General features: G+C 45.7%; 1 protein-coding gene across 2 annotated transcripts in view; it reads left to right on the forward strand.

The window, feature by feature from the left end:
- LOC144599522 (rho guanine nucleotide exchange factor 26-like) overlaps positions 1-15,010 on the forward strand; it is an 85,291-nt gene that overhangs the window by 23,179 nt on the left and 47,102 nt on the right. For both annotated transcript variants that reach the window (XM_078410512.1, XM_078410513.1), the window contains 3 exons: positions 1,277-1,443; positions 9,593-9,649; positions 12,738-12,898. In XM_078410512.1, the coding sequence (XP_078266638.1) occupies positions 1,277-1,443; positions 9,593-9,649; positions 12,738-12,898 (385 nt within the window). The remainder of the gene's footprint in view (positions 1-1,276; positions 1,444-9,592; positions 9,650-12,737; positions 12,899-15,010) is intronic.

Here is a 15,010-nt window from a genome sequence, read left to right on the forward strand (position 1 = left end):
GGCGCAGACTATTTTCTAAATGGGGTGAGAATCCAGAAATCGGAGGTGCAAAGGGACTTGGGAGTGTTGGTGCAGGATTCCCAAAAAGTTAATCTGCAAGTCGAATCGGTAGTAAAGAAAGCAAACTCAATGCTAGCGTTTATTTCAAGAGGGCTTGTATACAAAAACAGGGATGTAATGTTGAGGCTCTATAAGGCACTGGTAAGGCTGCATTTTGAATATTGTGAGGAATTTTGGGCCCCATATCTCAGGAAGGATGTGCTGGTTCTGGAGAGGGTCCAGAGGAGGATTACAAAAATGATCCCAGCAATGAGTAGGTTAACCTATGATGATCATCTGTCGGCAATGCATTCCAGGCACCCACCTCTCTGTGTGAAAAAACCTGCCCCATACATCTCCACTAAATCTTCCCCCTCTCGCCTTATAGCTATGCCATCTAGTGTTGGACTTTTCTAACCTGTGAGAAAGGTTCTGACAGTCTATCTATGTCTCTCATCATTTTATATACTCTATCAAGTCTCCTCTCAACCTCTGACATTCCAGAGAAAATAATCCATCTTTATAAAACCTTTTCCTGTAACTGAAACCTTCTAAACCAAGCAGCATTCTGGTAAATGTAGTTTGGCTCAAAATGCCTGCATTTGGCTCATATCCCTCTAAATCTTACCTTTCCATGTCCTATCCAAGTGTCTTTTAAATACTGTTATAGTACCTGCCTTAACTACCTCCACTAGCAGCTCGTTCCGTATACCCACCACCCTCTTGTTCTCATCAAATCCTGTTGTCGGAGCTTCTCAGAGAGTGAGGAAGACTGGAACCAATAATGGGAGAGGTAGCATTATCAGCACTGAATTGTTACTTCCAGAGTTTATTCGATTTATTGAAAGATAAAGCTACTGCAGGGAAACAGTTCCTTTGGCACACCGAGTCCATGCTGTCCAGCGATCACCCCGTGCACTAACCCTCTCCTACACACTGGGGACAATTCACAGAAGCCAATGAACCTACAAACCTGTACGTCTTTGGAGTGTGGGAGCAATCCAGAGCATCGGGAAGAAAACCCCACTCTGTCACTGGGAGAATGTACAACTCTGTACTGACAGCACCCGTGGTGGGAATCAAACCCGGGACTCTGGCGCTGTAAGGCAGCTACTCTACTGCTGCGACCCTGTATCGCCCTATTGGGCTATTGTCTGCCCTGCAACGTACGTCCATGAATTCCTGCGCTTGTTAAATGCATGCCTTTGTTTTCAAAATGCTGTTGATTTGATTGCAGGAAATGCGGTTCTTTATCAAAACTATAAGGAGAAGGCGCTGACTCTGAATAATGGGGATTCGGATGAAGACTCGGATCAAAGTGGACAGTCGGAGGAGCAGAAGTCGGAGGAGAAGATTGTGGTGCAGTTCAGACCTATTCGCTGCTCCTGGAGCCAACTATCTGTGGTAGGTAAACAGATACGGTAGCGCAGCGGTAGAGTTGCTGCTTTACAGCGAATGCAGCGCCGGAGACTCAGGTTCGATCCTGACTACGGGTGCTGCACTGTAAGGAGTTTGTACGTTCTCCCCGTGACCTGCGTGGGTTTTCTCCGAGATCTTCGGTTTCCTCCCACACTCCAAAGACGTACAGGTATGTAGGTTAATTGGCTGGGTAAATGTAAAAATTGTCCCTAGTGGGTGTAGGATAGTGTTAATGTACGGGGATCGCTGGGCGGCACGGACTTGGTGGGCCGAAAAGGCCTGTTTCCGGCTGTATATATATGATATGATATGATGATAACCCAGCTCGACAGTTACGCATGTCTGGGTATTTGTGTCGATGTGCTTGGAATAGAGTCATTGAGTAATACTGTACGGAAACAGGCCCTTCGGCCTACCGAGTCCATGCTGACCAGTGATCACCCCTGACACTAGCACTATCCTACGTACGAGGAACAATTTACAATTTCATGGAAGTCAATTAGCCTCCAAACCTGCACATCTTTGAAGTTTAGCAGGAAGCCGGAGCACCCAGAGAAAACCCACGCGGTCAAACGGAGAATGTACAAACTTCAAACAGACCCGCGGTCAGGAACCAGGGTCTCTGGCTCTGTGAGGCAGCAGCTCTACCGTTGTGCCACTGTGCCTATCGAGAGAGACAGCACGGAAACAGGCCCTTCGGCTCACTGAGTTTCTGCTTGCACTAATCCAATACAAGGATATCTGAAGAAGAGTCCCCACCTGAAACGTCGCCTGTCCACGTTCTCCAGAGATGCTGCCTGACCTGTTGAGTTACTCCAGCACTTTATGTCTACTTTTGCAACTATTGTAAAACAACATCTGCACTTCCTTGTGTCTACATGGATACCCTGGGAATGAAGGCAAATGGAATGCTCCCTTTCATCGATTGGGGCATTGCATGTAAGAGTCAGGAGGTCATTACGCAGTTCTATAAAACGTTGGTTATGCTGCATTTGGAGTTTTGTGTGCAGTTCTCGAAAGATTTGGAGGCTTTGGAGAGGTTGCAGAGGACGTTTGCTAGAATGCTGCCTGGATTAGGGGGTATTATTATGAGGTTTGGACAAACTTTTGATTGTTTTCTCTGGAACATCAGGAAATTGAGAGGAGACGTATAAAATGGTGTGAGATGCAGATGGCTTTGAGAGTACAAAGCTTTCTCCGAGTTGAACTGTCAGAGACTAGAGGGCATAATTTTAAGGTGAGAGGGGCAAATTTGAAGGTTGTGTGGGGCAATATCTTTACACGGAAAGTAGTGGATGACTGGAAAGCACTGCCAAGGTTGGTGGTGAAGGTGGGTATGACAGTGGATTTATGGCTTTTAAATAGGTGCAAGGATACACAGGGAATGGAGGGATGTGGGTCACATGCATGCAAGCAGAGGAGATTAGTTTAACCTGGCATCATGTTCAGCACAGACACTGTGGTCCTTCGTGCCTGTTCAGTCTGAAGAAGGGTCTCGACCCGAAACGTCACCCATTCTTTCTCTCCCGAGATGCTGCCTGACCTGCTGAGTTACTCCAGCATTTTGTGTATAAAAACCTTCGATTTGTACCAGCATCTGCAGTTATCTTCTTATTGTACTGTTCTATGCTCCACCACAAATTCAATTTTAATTCTCCCCACATCCTCATCAACTGTTGGTTTCTACTCCTCGCCTACATTCCAGAAGCAATTTACAGCGGCCAATTAATCTACCAATATGCACATCTTGAGGATGTGGGGGGAAACCAGAGGACCCAGAGGAAATCCAAGTGGATGTTTCCTGACCCTCTGAGTTACTCCAGCACTTTGGGTCATTTTCTTTATCCGGATAACATGTTCTCCAGAGACGCTGCCTGACCTACTGAGTTACTCCAACAATTTGTGTCTTTTTGTTTTGTTGTAAACTGGCATCTGCGGTTCCTTGTGTCTGGACTGTAACAATAATCCAGTTGTCATCACTGTTACTGACTCTGGCTTGTTAAAGAAGTTTAATTACTTGAATTTAAATGTTCCCAGCTGCAATTTGAACTTGTGTCACTACGTCATTGATCCAGATCTCTAGCTGTTAACTAAACCACTACGCTGGTGTAACCCATTGCGCCAGGACGCATATCAAGTGAAGGGACTTGATTTAAAAGACAAAACTGTTTCTGTGTCCCCCCGGTTCTTGGCTGGGAATTGGCGGCCATATGTTAGAGGGCTTTGTGGTCGCTGTGGAAACGGGGAGGAGGTGAGCTGTGAGGAATCGCAGAGCGATCCGTCACATAGGGTACCCGACAGAGATCGAGCAAGGACTGAACTGAAACAAAGGGGCCTGAGGTCCTTCGAGACATTTCCTAGCTAGTTCAACGCGTAGCCTGCGTGATTGTATAGATATATTCATGCAGCATACAAATCAGCAGTGAAATGCTAATGGAATAAAGTAATAGGCAGCCGCTCTCTCCGTGTTAAATACCCTTGGAAGAGAGCAGAGAATTCTTGGCAAGGGTACGGGTCGGTAGGCAGTGGAAAATTCCGGGGCAATCGTTTATATTTTATTTAATCCAGGATTTTCTGAAGGGGCCGCGTAAAGGTCAGAGGTTAGGCCTCTTTTCACCCGTCTCTGCCAACGGGAGACAGGAAGGCGGATAAAGCAGTGGTGTGGTCGGGTCTCCCGCCCGTTTGTGTGTGGACCAGAGTTTGCCGGGGGAGAGGCAGCGACGGAGGCAGGAACACTGCCCCTCTGTCCCTATGCGTCTTCTGAGTGTGACTTGCCCCTGTTAGACAAGCCGCCTGTCAGTTTCACCGCAGTTCAGAATGAGGGCCGCAAGGAAGGTAAGGGCTTTTTAAAGATCATCTTGACATTTCTGCTGGGAGTCACATTTCTGCTTGCAAGTCGAATCGGCAGTAAGGAAGGCAAATACAATGCTTTTTTTTTCGGAGAGGAATAGAATATAAAAACAGGGATGTAATGCTGAGGCTTTCTAAGGCACTGGTCAGTCTGCATTTAGAGTATTGTGAGCAGTTTTGGGCACCATATCTGAGGGAGGATGTGTTGGCATTGGAGAGGGTCCAGAGGAGGTTTAACAAGAATGATCCCAGAAATGAGATGAGTGTTTACAATACAATGCAATACAATATATCTTTATTGTCATTGTACAGGGGTACAACGAGATTGGGAATGGGCCTTCCATACGATGCAATAAATTAATTAGCTAATCAGTATAAATTTATACAACCCAGTGAAACAAAATTAGAAACAGATTTAAAACAGTATAAAGTTCAAGTAGGTCTGTGCCGGTTCAATGTGCGATGTGACCATCCGGCTCAGCAGGACCGGTTCATAGCAGCTATGGCCCTGGGGACGAAGCTGTTCCTGAGTCTGGAGGTGCGGGCACTGGGCCTGTACTCACTGGAGTTTAGAAGGATGAGGGGGGACCTCATTGAAATTTGCCGATTAGTGAAAGCCTGGGTAGAGTAGATGTGGAGAGGATGTTTGCACTGGCGGGAGAGTCTAGTACCAGAAGCCATAGCATCAGAATAAAAGGACGTACCTTCAGAAAGGAGATTAGGAGGAATTTCTTTAGGCAGAGGGTGGTGAATCTGTGGAATTCATTGCCACAGAAGGCTGTGCATGATGTCAATGGATATTTTTCAGACAGATTCTTGATTAGTAACGGTGTCAGGGGTTATGCGGAGAAGGCAGGAGAATGGGGTTGAGAAGGAAAGATAGATCAGCCATGATTGAATGGCGGATTTGACTCGATGGGCCGAATGGCCTATTTCTGCTCCTTTAACTTATGACCTTATGAGTACACGGATGGTATTAGTAGGCAAGTGAATTAATGTTAGGGGCAGGGTGGGAAAGGTTCAGTCAGTCCTTCCGCGATTCAGTAGAAATCAAAGTCACCTCATTAATCACCTTCACTAACTGCCGCGATGGGCTGTGTGGGACTCTGAAGGGGAGACGGCACAAAGAGATTCAGGCAGGTTAAACCTGACCGACGCCTTCTTTGCAAAAAGAAAAATGACACCGAATGCTGGTGCAACACAGTGGATGCAGCATCTCTGGAGGAGAGGGATGGATGATGTTTCAGGTCAGGAACCTTCTTCAGGCCCCGCCTTTCCCCCTCTCTTCCTTGTGCCCCACCTGGTTGCACACCCATCTCTCTCTTTCCCCTTCCCTATGCTAACCTGTAAACGGAAAGACAATACGTGATTGCACTTGAGCCATCCACAGTGTACAAATACACGATGAAGAGAGTAACGTGAATAATGGTTAGTTATCTTTAGTTGAGTTCATCGTTGACTCCCCCCCCCCACCCCGCTTTTCTCCCCCACTTCCCAGTGCCTCATCAGAATACGCGCCCATTTCTCCCCTTCCCCTCCTCCCATCCTTTTCAACCTACATCCCTTCCCCTGGCTTCACATTTCACGCCTCAGACAGATACGAAAATAACGTGTAAGTGTTGACTACGGGTGCAGTCTGTACTATGTTTGTACGTTGTCCCCGTGACCACGTGGGTTTTCTCCGGGTGCTCTGATTTCCTCCCACACTCTAACGATGTAGAAATTTGTAGGTTAATTGGCTTTGGTAATTCCCTAGCATGTTGTGTGTGCTACATGTAGTGTGTGGTACAGCGATCGCTGGTCGGCACAGACTCGGTGGGCCGAAGGACCTGTTTTCGTGCTGTATCGTTAAACTAAATTAAGAGGCTTTTAGAAAGGCACATGGATATGCTGGGAATGGAGGGGTATGGATCATGTGCCCAAGATTCCTTGTGCCCCCTCTATATGCACACCCCATTTCTCCCACAATCCCACTCCTCCTTTCCCCTCCACCCACCCCCCCCCCTCCCCACCATCACCCATCTCCTTGCACCTCTATCCCTTCCACCCCTATCCCTTCCTCCGTCTTCACGTTCCACATCTTTTCTCTCCTGATCTCTATTCGTTGCCCTTTGCCTTTTCATCTCTGGCCTTTCTTCAACCCTCTCATCTGTATCCGCCTATCACTTGCCAGGCTTTGTCCCACCCCACCTCTCTTCCAGCTTCCTCCACCCCACCCCCACCACAATCGGTCTGAAGAAGGGTCCCCAACCTGAAACGTCACCTATCCATGTTCTCCAGAGATCCTGAGTTACTGCAGCACTTTGTGTTGTTTTGTTTCCCGTCGAGACCCTCCTTTAGAGTCAGAAGAAGGGTCTCGACCCGAAATGTCACCTATCCATGTTCTTTACGGATGCTGCCTGACCTGCTGAGTTGCTCCAACACTTTGCATCCTTAAGGTTTAGAGGGAACTGGACCAATCATGGGCAGGTGGGGCTAGCATTGAAGGGGCATCTTGATCGGCATGGCAAGTTGGGCCGAAGGGCCTGTTTCTGTGCTGTGCGACTAAACCATTTTCTGCCAGTACCGAGACGCTTGGTCCAGGAGTTGCATCTGCCCCAGAGAATCAAGGACAGTGCCGTGGGTTTGATTGGGAAGAATGCCTGGAATGCTGATAATCTGTCGCGCACTGCAGCGGCAAACAGCAGAGCAGCAGTCAGTCAGTCTGTGCACTCCCAAACGTTTCTGTACTTCACCAATGATAGTATATTCAATGATTCAATTATCATGGGGGCATAGCGGTAGAGTTGCTGCCTCTCAGTGCCAGAGACCCGGGTTTGATCCTGGCTAAGGGGGCTGTCCGTACGGAGTTTGAACATTCTCCTTGTGACTGTTATTTTTCTCCGGGTGCTCCGGATTCCTCCCTCGCTCCTAAAACGTACAGGTTCGTAGGTTAATTGGCTTCGGTAAAGATTGTAATTTGTCCCCAGTGTGTAGGGTAGTGCTAATGTACGGGGATAGCTGGTCAGCGTGGACTCAATGGCCCAAAAGGCCTGTTTCTGCACTGTATCTCTAAATTCTAAAATAATATATAAATGATATCTTATTGTCATATGTACCTCTCGGTACAGTGAAATTCTTTGTTTTGCGTACAATCGGGTAAAATCATACGATAGATAAACACAATCATAGATAAGTATAAAAGTGCAATGAGTGTAGTGTAAAAGTAAACGTCACCGAGGCAGAACACAAAGAGTCACCTCATTTCTGGCGCCCACAAATTCTTAAGAGAACAGACTCCTCCTATATTGGCCTTAAATGCCCGTTGTCCTGGCAGCACCGATCCCCTTCCCTGTCTACCGCCATCGTGAAAACAGCCCTTTGTCCAGCATCCGCTGCCATCGCCGACTCCCTCCTCATCGGTCCCCTGTCTTCGGGGTTGATCGGGAGATGAGCCGCGGATGATTCCAGGAAAGGTCTCTGGCGCTGCGAGGCAGTGGCTCTACCGGCTACGTCACTGTGCCGCCCTGCATTGGGATCTTTGCTGAAAACAGATTAGATGGAACGTGGATTATATCCTCCATTCGACCAATCTCTGCAAATCCAAAAAAGGCTTGAGCAGATTTATCTTCTCCAAGTCTGATGATACCTCATACATTGATGGCACTAAAACCTGTGGAGATGAAGATTTAAATATAAATTGTTGCTTAATTTGGTCATCTCAGCACTGCCCTCACTTTAATGTTGCTGTACTGTCTAATCCCTGCAAATTCCAGAACATTGTGAAACAACAGGAGCAGAGTTCCAGGATTTTTCCCATTCCTAGCATTGCAGGGTTGCACCCAACTACAGATGTTGGTTTATACCAAAGATAGACACAAAGTGCAGGAATAACTCAACGGGTCAGGCAGCATCTCTGGAGAAAAAGGATGGGTGATGTCTCGGGTCAGGGCCCTTCTTCAGACTGGGATTCTGGGCATAGCAACTGAATCAATCGGGGAATTTTGACCCCTGACCTGTAACCTGAGGAACCGAATATTAAGAATGGACCACATACACCTCTCTGTTCACTGAGTATCTATTAGGAATGAGCCTTGGCAGGTGTCAAACCAATCTCCGACAGTGTCACAGTAAAAAAGACGAAGCTCCAGATATAGACATTGAGTCATACAGCACAGAAACAGGCCCTTCGGCCCTACTTTCCCATGCCAGCCAAGATGTCTCATCTATGCTAGACCTTCCTTTAGTTTAGACTTTAGAGATACAGTACCGAAAGAGGCGCTTCGGCCCACGGAGTCCGTGCCGACCAGCGATCATCCCGTACACTCGCACTATCCGACACGCTAGGGACAATTTATAATTTTACAGAAGCCAATTAACCTACATCCTGTACGCTTTTGGAGTGTGGGAGGAAACAGCAGCACACGGAGAAAACCCACACGGTCACAGGGAGAACGTACAAAATCGGTACAGACAGCACCCATAGTCAGGATCGTACCCTGGTCTCTGGTGCTATAAGGCAGTAGCTCTACTACTGAGTCAGTATGCTGTCCTTTAGTTTAATTTATTGTCATGTGTACCAAGATACTGTGAAAAGTTGTTATTTGTTGCGTGCTATCCAGTCACGGAAAGACTAGACATGATTACAATCAAGCCGTCCACAGGGTACTGATACAGATAAAGGGTGTAACGTTTAGTGTAAGGTAAAGTCCGATTAAAGATAGTCCAAAAGAGGTACAGAAGTGTGAAAACTCATACCTCCAGATTCAGGGACAGTTTCTTCCCACCTGTTATCAGGCAACTGAACCATCCTATCACCAACTAGAGAGCAGTCCTGACCTACCATCTACCTCATTTGAGACCCTTAGACTATCTTTAATCAAACTTTACTGGACTTTATCTTGCACTAAACATTATTTCCTTTATCCTGTATCTGTACTCTGTGGACTCTTTGATTGTAATCACGTTTAGTCTTTCCACTCACTGGATTGCATGCAACAAAAAAGCTTTTCACGGTACACGTGACAATACTAAACTAAACTAAACCTCATCTGCACAGTGTACCAACTAGGATCCATCTTATTGATTAACGTATGTAGCTACTTTTGTAACTTTGTTGGCGCCAAAATATGGCATCTCTCATGTACTGCCTAGGTACGGTTTGCTGTATGATTTTACTGAGTTGTGTGGAAAACAAAGCATTTCACTGCAACTAGGTACATTGGACAATAAAGTATCATTGAATTAAATTTTGTTTGCGAGGATGTAATGTTTGGAAATAATCTATGTGTCGTTTTCCTTTCAGGTGAGGAAGAGTGGGATTTTACAGTCAATCAGCCAAGAGGAGAGGAAGAAACAGGAGGTACGATTCATTCTTTGTTCAATAGTTGATTTCCAGATGGGGCATTGTGTCAATAGTGAGCACAATAGTAAGGCAGCGTTTCTCAACTTTTTTAACCCTTGCGGAACCTTTGAAATAATTTTCATGTCTCAGAGAACCCCTACATAAAAATTATGATATATCTTTATTCATCTCTTTCTTTCTCTTTGATAAACTTAAAGTTCATAAGGCAAACAACACACATAAACTTTTCATAAACTAACAAAAACATGCATGAACACAAACTTTTCATAAACTAACAAAAATAAACATAAACTCATGTTAAATTCATATAACATCCCTAAAGGATGGGCAAAAATCACTAAATAACGTGGGTGAATGAGGGACTGTACCTGCACGCCAGGAAGCACAGACAGGACAGCTGGAGACCGTGCGTGCGTCTGTACTCGAGTGAGTCAATTGATGATACACAAATCCGTCACGTACAGCTCCTGTCCACTGACCACTAAAGGCCGTTTCACACTGGCGCCGCCGTATAGACGTCGCTAAATATATTCCCCATGATTATACTTTTGAATGATATAACAGGTTTTATTATAATACCCAAGAATTTTCCAAGAATATGCCGTACGTGTGTAATAAAATTACGAATATGAAATTAAACACAAAAATAACTCAAAAATGCATTCACATATGATTAGCCTATTTATCACTATTTCCCTTGGAACCCCTGGCGACCTCTCGCGGAACCCTAGGGTTCCTGGGAACCCCGGTTGAGAAACGCTGCTTCAAGGAGATAATGGTGGAGGTGGTGCAGTGGTGCAGTGGTAGAGTTGCTGCCTCACAGTGTTAGAGACCCGGGTTCGATCCTGACCTGTGTGGAGTTTGTACCTTCTCCCTGTGATTGCATAGGTTTTCTCCGGGTGCTCCAGTTTCCTCACACACTCCAAAGACATACAGGTTTGTAGGTTAATTGGCTTCTGTAATTTGCCCCTGGTGTGCAGGATGCGAAAGTGAGATAACATAGAACTAGTGTGAACAGGTGACTCAGTAGGCCAAAGGCCTGTTGCCACGCTGTATCTCGAAACCAACTAAACTAAGGGGTCATGAAAAAAACTCAGATTTTAAGGACTAGCGATTAAAATGGGAAAATAAAATGGACAATAATAACAACTCAAAGCAGCAATTTTAAATGGTAGAAACAAGGAACTGCAGATGCTTGATTACCAGGGAAAGACACAAAGTGCTGGAGTAATTCAACAGGTCAGGCAGCCCCGACTCAATGTAATGGTTGTGAAGCTCCAAGGAGGTATACAAGAAATTAGGATAGGAAGAAACTCCATATACCGGTTTTGACCAAAGATAGACTCAAAGTGCTGGAGTAACTCAGTAGGTCAGGCAGCATCTCTGGAGAAAAGGAATAGGTGACGTTTCAGGTCAGAATGAGCCCAAAGAAGGGGTTCTGATCTGAAAGGTCACCTATTCCTTTTCTCCAGAGATGTTGCCTGACCTGCTGAGTTATTCTAGCATTTTATTTAAGTTTGGAGATACAGCGCGGAAACAGGCCCTTCGGCCCACCGAGTCTGTGCCGACCAGTGATCCCTGTACACTAGCACTATCCTACACACTAGAGACAATTTACAATTTTTACCAAAGCCAATTAACCTACAAACCTGTGCGTCTTGGGAGTGTGGGAAGAAACCAGATAAGAATGTAGAACAAATATCTGCGTTTCCGGCTATTGCCATCTATGGATAATAAAGATCCTGTAACTCATATTGGAGTTTAATATCATTCTTATGATACGACCATTTATTAAACCAGAATCCTCTCCCTGCTGGCTACAGTTTTCTGTGGCTGTAATGGTTTATGGTCTGAGCCAGCATTAATCACCTTATTTAGGCTACAGTTATAAAGGGAACAATCTTTCAATTGAAGATTCACTGTCTCCATGTCCTCTCTTTTCCCTCCACCCTGGTGAACAAGTCAAGAAATTATTCTTTTTTTTTAGTTTAGCTTAGAGATACAGTCCAGAAACAGATCCTTCGGCCCACTGAGTCTGCACCGACCAGCGATCCCCGCACATTAACACTATCCTACACATACTAGGGACATTTTACACATACACCAAGCCAATTTACCTACATACCTCTACATCTTTGGAGTGTGGGAGGAAACCGAAGATCTCGGAGAAAACCCATGCGGTCAAGGGGAGAATGTACAAACTCTGTACGGACAGCACCCATAGTCGGGATGGCACCCGGGTCTCTGGCGCTGCAAGCGCCGTAAGGCAACAACTCTACTGCTGTGCCACTGTGCCGCCCTTTAAAAAAAATGAATGAATTTATTATTCATTATTCATTAATGGGCAGAACAGTGGTGCAGCGGTAGAGTTGATGCCTTATAGTGTCAGAGACCAGGATTGATCCTGATTACGGGTGTTGTTCGTACAGAGTTTGTACATTCTCCCCGTGATTGCGTGGGTTTTCTCTGTGCCTCTGGTTCTCTCCCACACTCCAGACATGCAGGTTTGTAGATGAATTGGCTTCGCTAAAAAAAATTGTAGATTGTTCCTGGTGTGTAAAGATAGTGCTAGTGTGCGGTGATCGCTGGTCGGCGCGGACTCGGTGGGCCGAAGGGCCTGTTGCCATGCTGTTTCTCCAAACTAAACTAAACTAAACTAAATAAGTCCTTACTTGAGACTCTCCTCCACTCCCGTCAGGCAGAAGATACACAAGCTTGAAAGCGTGCGCCACCACTCTCAGGAACAGTTTCTTCCCCTCTGTTATCAGGTTTGAATGGTCCTTCCATGACCTAGGGTAATGTCTGGTTCACCTGTACCCCATTGCGGACATTAAACTTTGTCCATGGAACTGCTGCACTACGATGCTGATAACTATATTCTGCACTCTGTATCTTCCCCTTTGCTCTACCTATTGTACTGGAGTTTGGATTGATTGTATTTATGTATAACATTATGTGATCTGATTGGATTGCATGCAAAACAGAGCTTCAAACTACACCTTGGTACATGCGGCAATAATAAACCTGAACCAATCCTGTTCCTACCTTCCTCTCTCTGAGAAGTCAACATGTTCTGTATCCACAGGCCATTTTTGAGGTGATATCGTCTGAACACTCTTACATGCTGAGCCTGGAGATCCTCATTCGAATGTTTAAGGACTCCGAAGCATTGAACTTGACCATGACCAAAACCGAGAGGCACCATCTGTTTTCCAACATCATTGACGTGCACAGATCCAGCAACAAGTGAGTCACACTATCCAAGGTCCCCCATTTGCTCATTGTCTTTTCTTTGGTTCCTACCTGCCCCTTGTGTAACGAGTCTCTGTTGATCTTCCATGGTGTTGGAATCGTTGGTGAAATGCAATGGTATTGTTTATAGGAAAACCGTGACTGGGTCAGTATGGAATACGCACAAAAACAAATTGAGCTAAAAAAGGACAGGAGGTTAAAAAACGACGGGAGCTAACAGCGGTTGAGCCTCATTTTATTTTTCCATCAGAAGTACCGGGATGTAATGCTAAGGTTTTATAAGGCACTGGTCAGAACGCATTTAGGATATTGTGAGTAGTGACAGGCCCTCTATCTGAGGAAGGATGTGCTGATGTGGGAGAGGCTCCAGAGGAGGTTTACGAGAATGATCCCAGGAATGATTGAGTTAACATATGATGAGTGTTTGACAGCACTGGGCCTGCACTCGCTGGAAGTTTAGAAGAATGAGGGACGACCTCATTGAATCTTACAGAAGAGTGAAAGGCACGAATATAGTGGATGTGGAGAGAAAGTTTCCACCAGTGAAAGAGTCTAGGAATAGAGGACACAGGCTCAGAATAAAAGGACGTACCTTTAAAATGGATATGAAGGGAAATTTCTTTAGCAAGAGGGTGGTGAATCTGTGGAATTAATTGCCACAGACGGCTGTGGAGGCCAAGTCATTGGGTATTTTTAAAGAGGAGATTGACAGGCTCTTGATTAGTAAAGACGTCAGGGGTTATGGGGAAAAGACAGGTGAATGGGGTTGAGAAGGAAAGATAGATCAGCCATGATTGAATGGCGGAGTAGACTTGATGGGCTGAGCAGCCTAATTCCGCTCCTATGACTTATGTACTTATGAATTTGTAACATCAGGAGTAATTGAGTACTCTGAACATTCCTTAATACTGTCTTGTGTGGTGGTCATTACTGTTGCTGTGTGGAGCTGTCTGCTTATGACAATGATTGGTTGCATTTACATTTATATGACATTTCTGTTACACTAAATGACACATATTCCAATGATGAAAGGCATGGAGAGGGGAGCCAGCAAAACCTTTCTCCTAGGATGGAAAAACCAAATACGACGAGGCATAGGTTTAAGGTGAGAGGGGCAAAGTTTAAAAGATGATTGCAAGGCACGTGGGAGAGTCTAGGACATAGAAACATAGAAACATAGAAAATAGGTGCAGGAGTAGGCCATTCGGCCATTCGAGCCTGCACTGCCATTCAATATGATCATGGCTGATCATCCAGCTCAGTAACCTGTACCTGCTTTCTCTCCATACCCCCTGATCCCTTTAGCCACAAGGGCCACATCTAACTCCCTCTTAAATATAGCCAATGAACTGGCCTCAACTACCTTCTGTGGCAGAGAATTCCACAGACTCACCACTCTCTGTGTGAAGAAATGTTTTCTCATCTCGGTCCTAAAAGACTTCCCCCTTATCCTTAAGCTGTGACCCCTGGTTCTGGACTCCCCCAACATCGGGAACAATCTTCCCGCATCTAGCCTCTCCAACCCCTTAAGAATTTTATATGTTTCTATAAGATCCCCCCTCAGTCTTCTAAATTCCAGCGAGTACAAGCCTAGTCTATCCAGTCTTTCTTCATATGAAAGTCCCGCCATCCCAGGGATCAATCTGGTGAACCTTCTCTGTACTCCCTCTAAGGCAAGAACGTCTTTCCTCAGATTAGGAGACCAAAACTGCACACAATACTCCAGGTGCGGTCTCACCAATGCCCTGTACAACTGCAGTAGAACCTCCCTGCTCCTAAACTCAAATCCTCTTGCTATGAATGCCAACATACCATTCGCCTTCTTCACTGCCTGCTGCACCTGCACGCTTGCCTTCAATGACTGGTGCACCATGACACCCAGGTCACGTTGCATCTCCCCCTCTCCTAATCAGTCACCATTCAGGTAATACTCTGCTTTCCTGTTCTTGCCGCCAAAGTGGATAACCTCACATTTATCCACATTATATTGCATCTGCCATGCATTTGCCCACTCGCCTAATCTATCCAAGTCACTCTGCAGCCTCCTAGCATCCTCCTCACAGCTAACACTGCCACCCAGCTTCGTGTCATCCACAAACTTTGAGA

Source organism: Rhinoraja longicauda, chromosome 13, assembly GCF_053455715.1.
Source record: "Rhinoraja longicauda isolate Sanriku21f chromosome 13, sRhiLon1.1, whole genome shotgun sequence".
NCBI classification, from domain to species: Eukaryota; Metazoa; Chordata; class Chondrichthyes; order Rajiformes; family Arhynchobatidae; genus Rhinoraja; species Rhinoraja longicauda.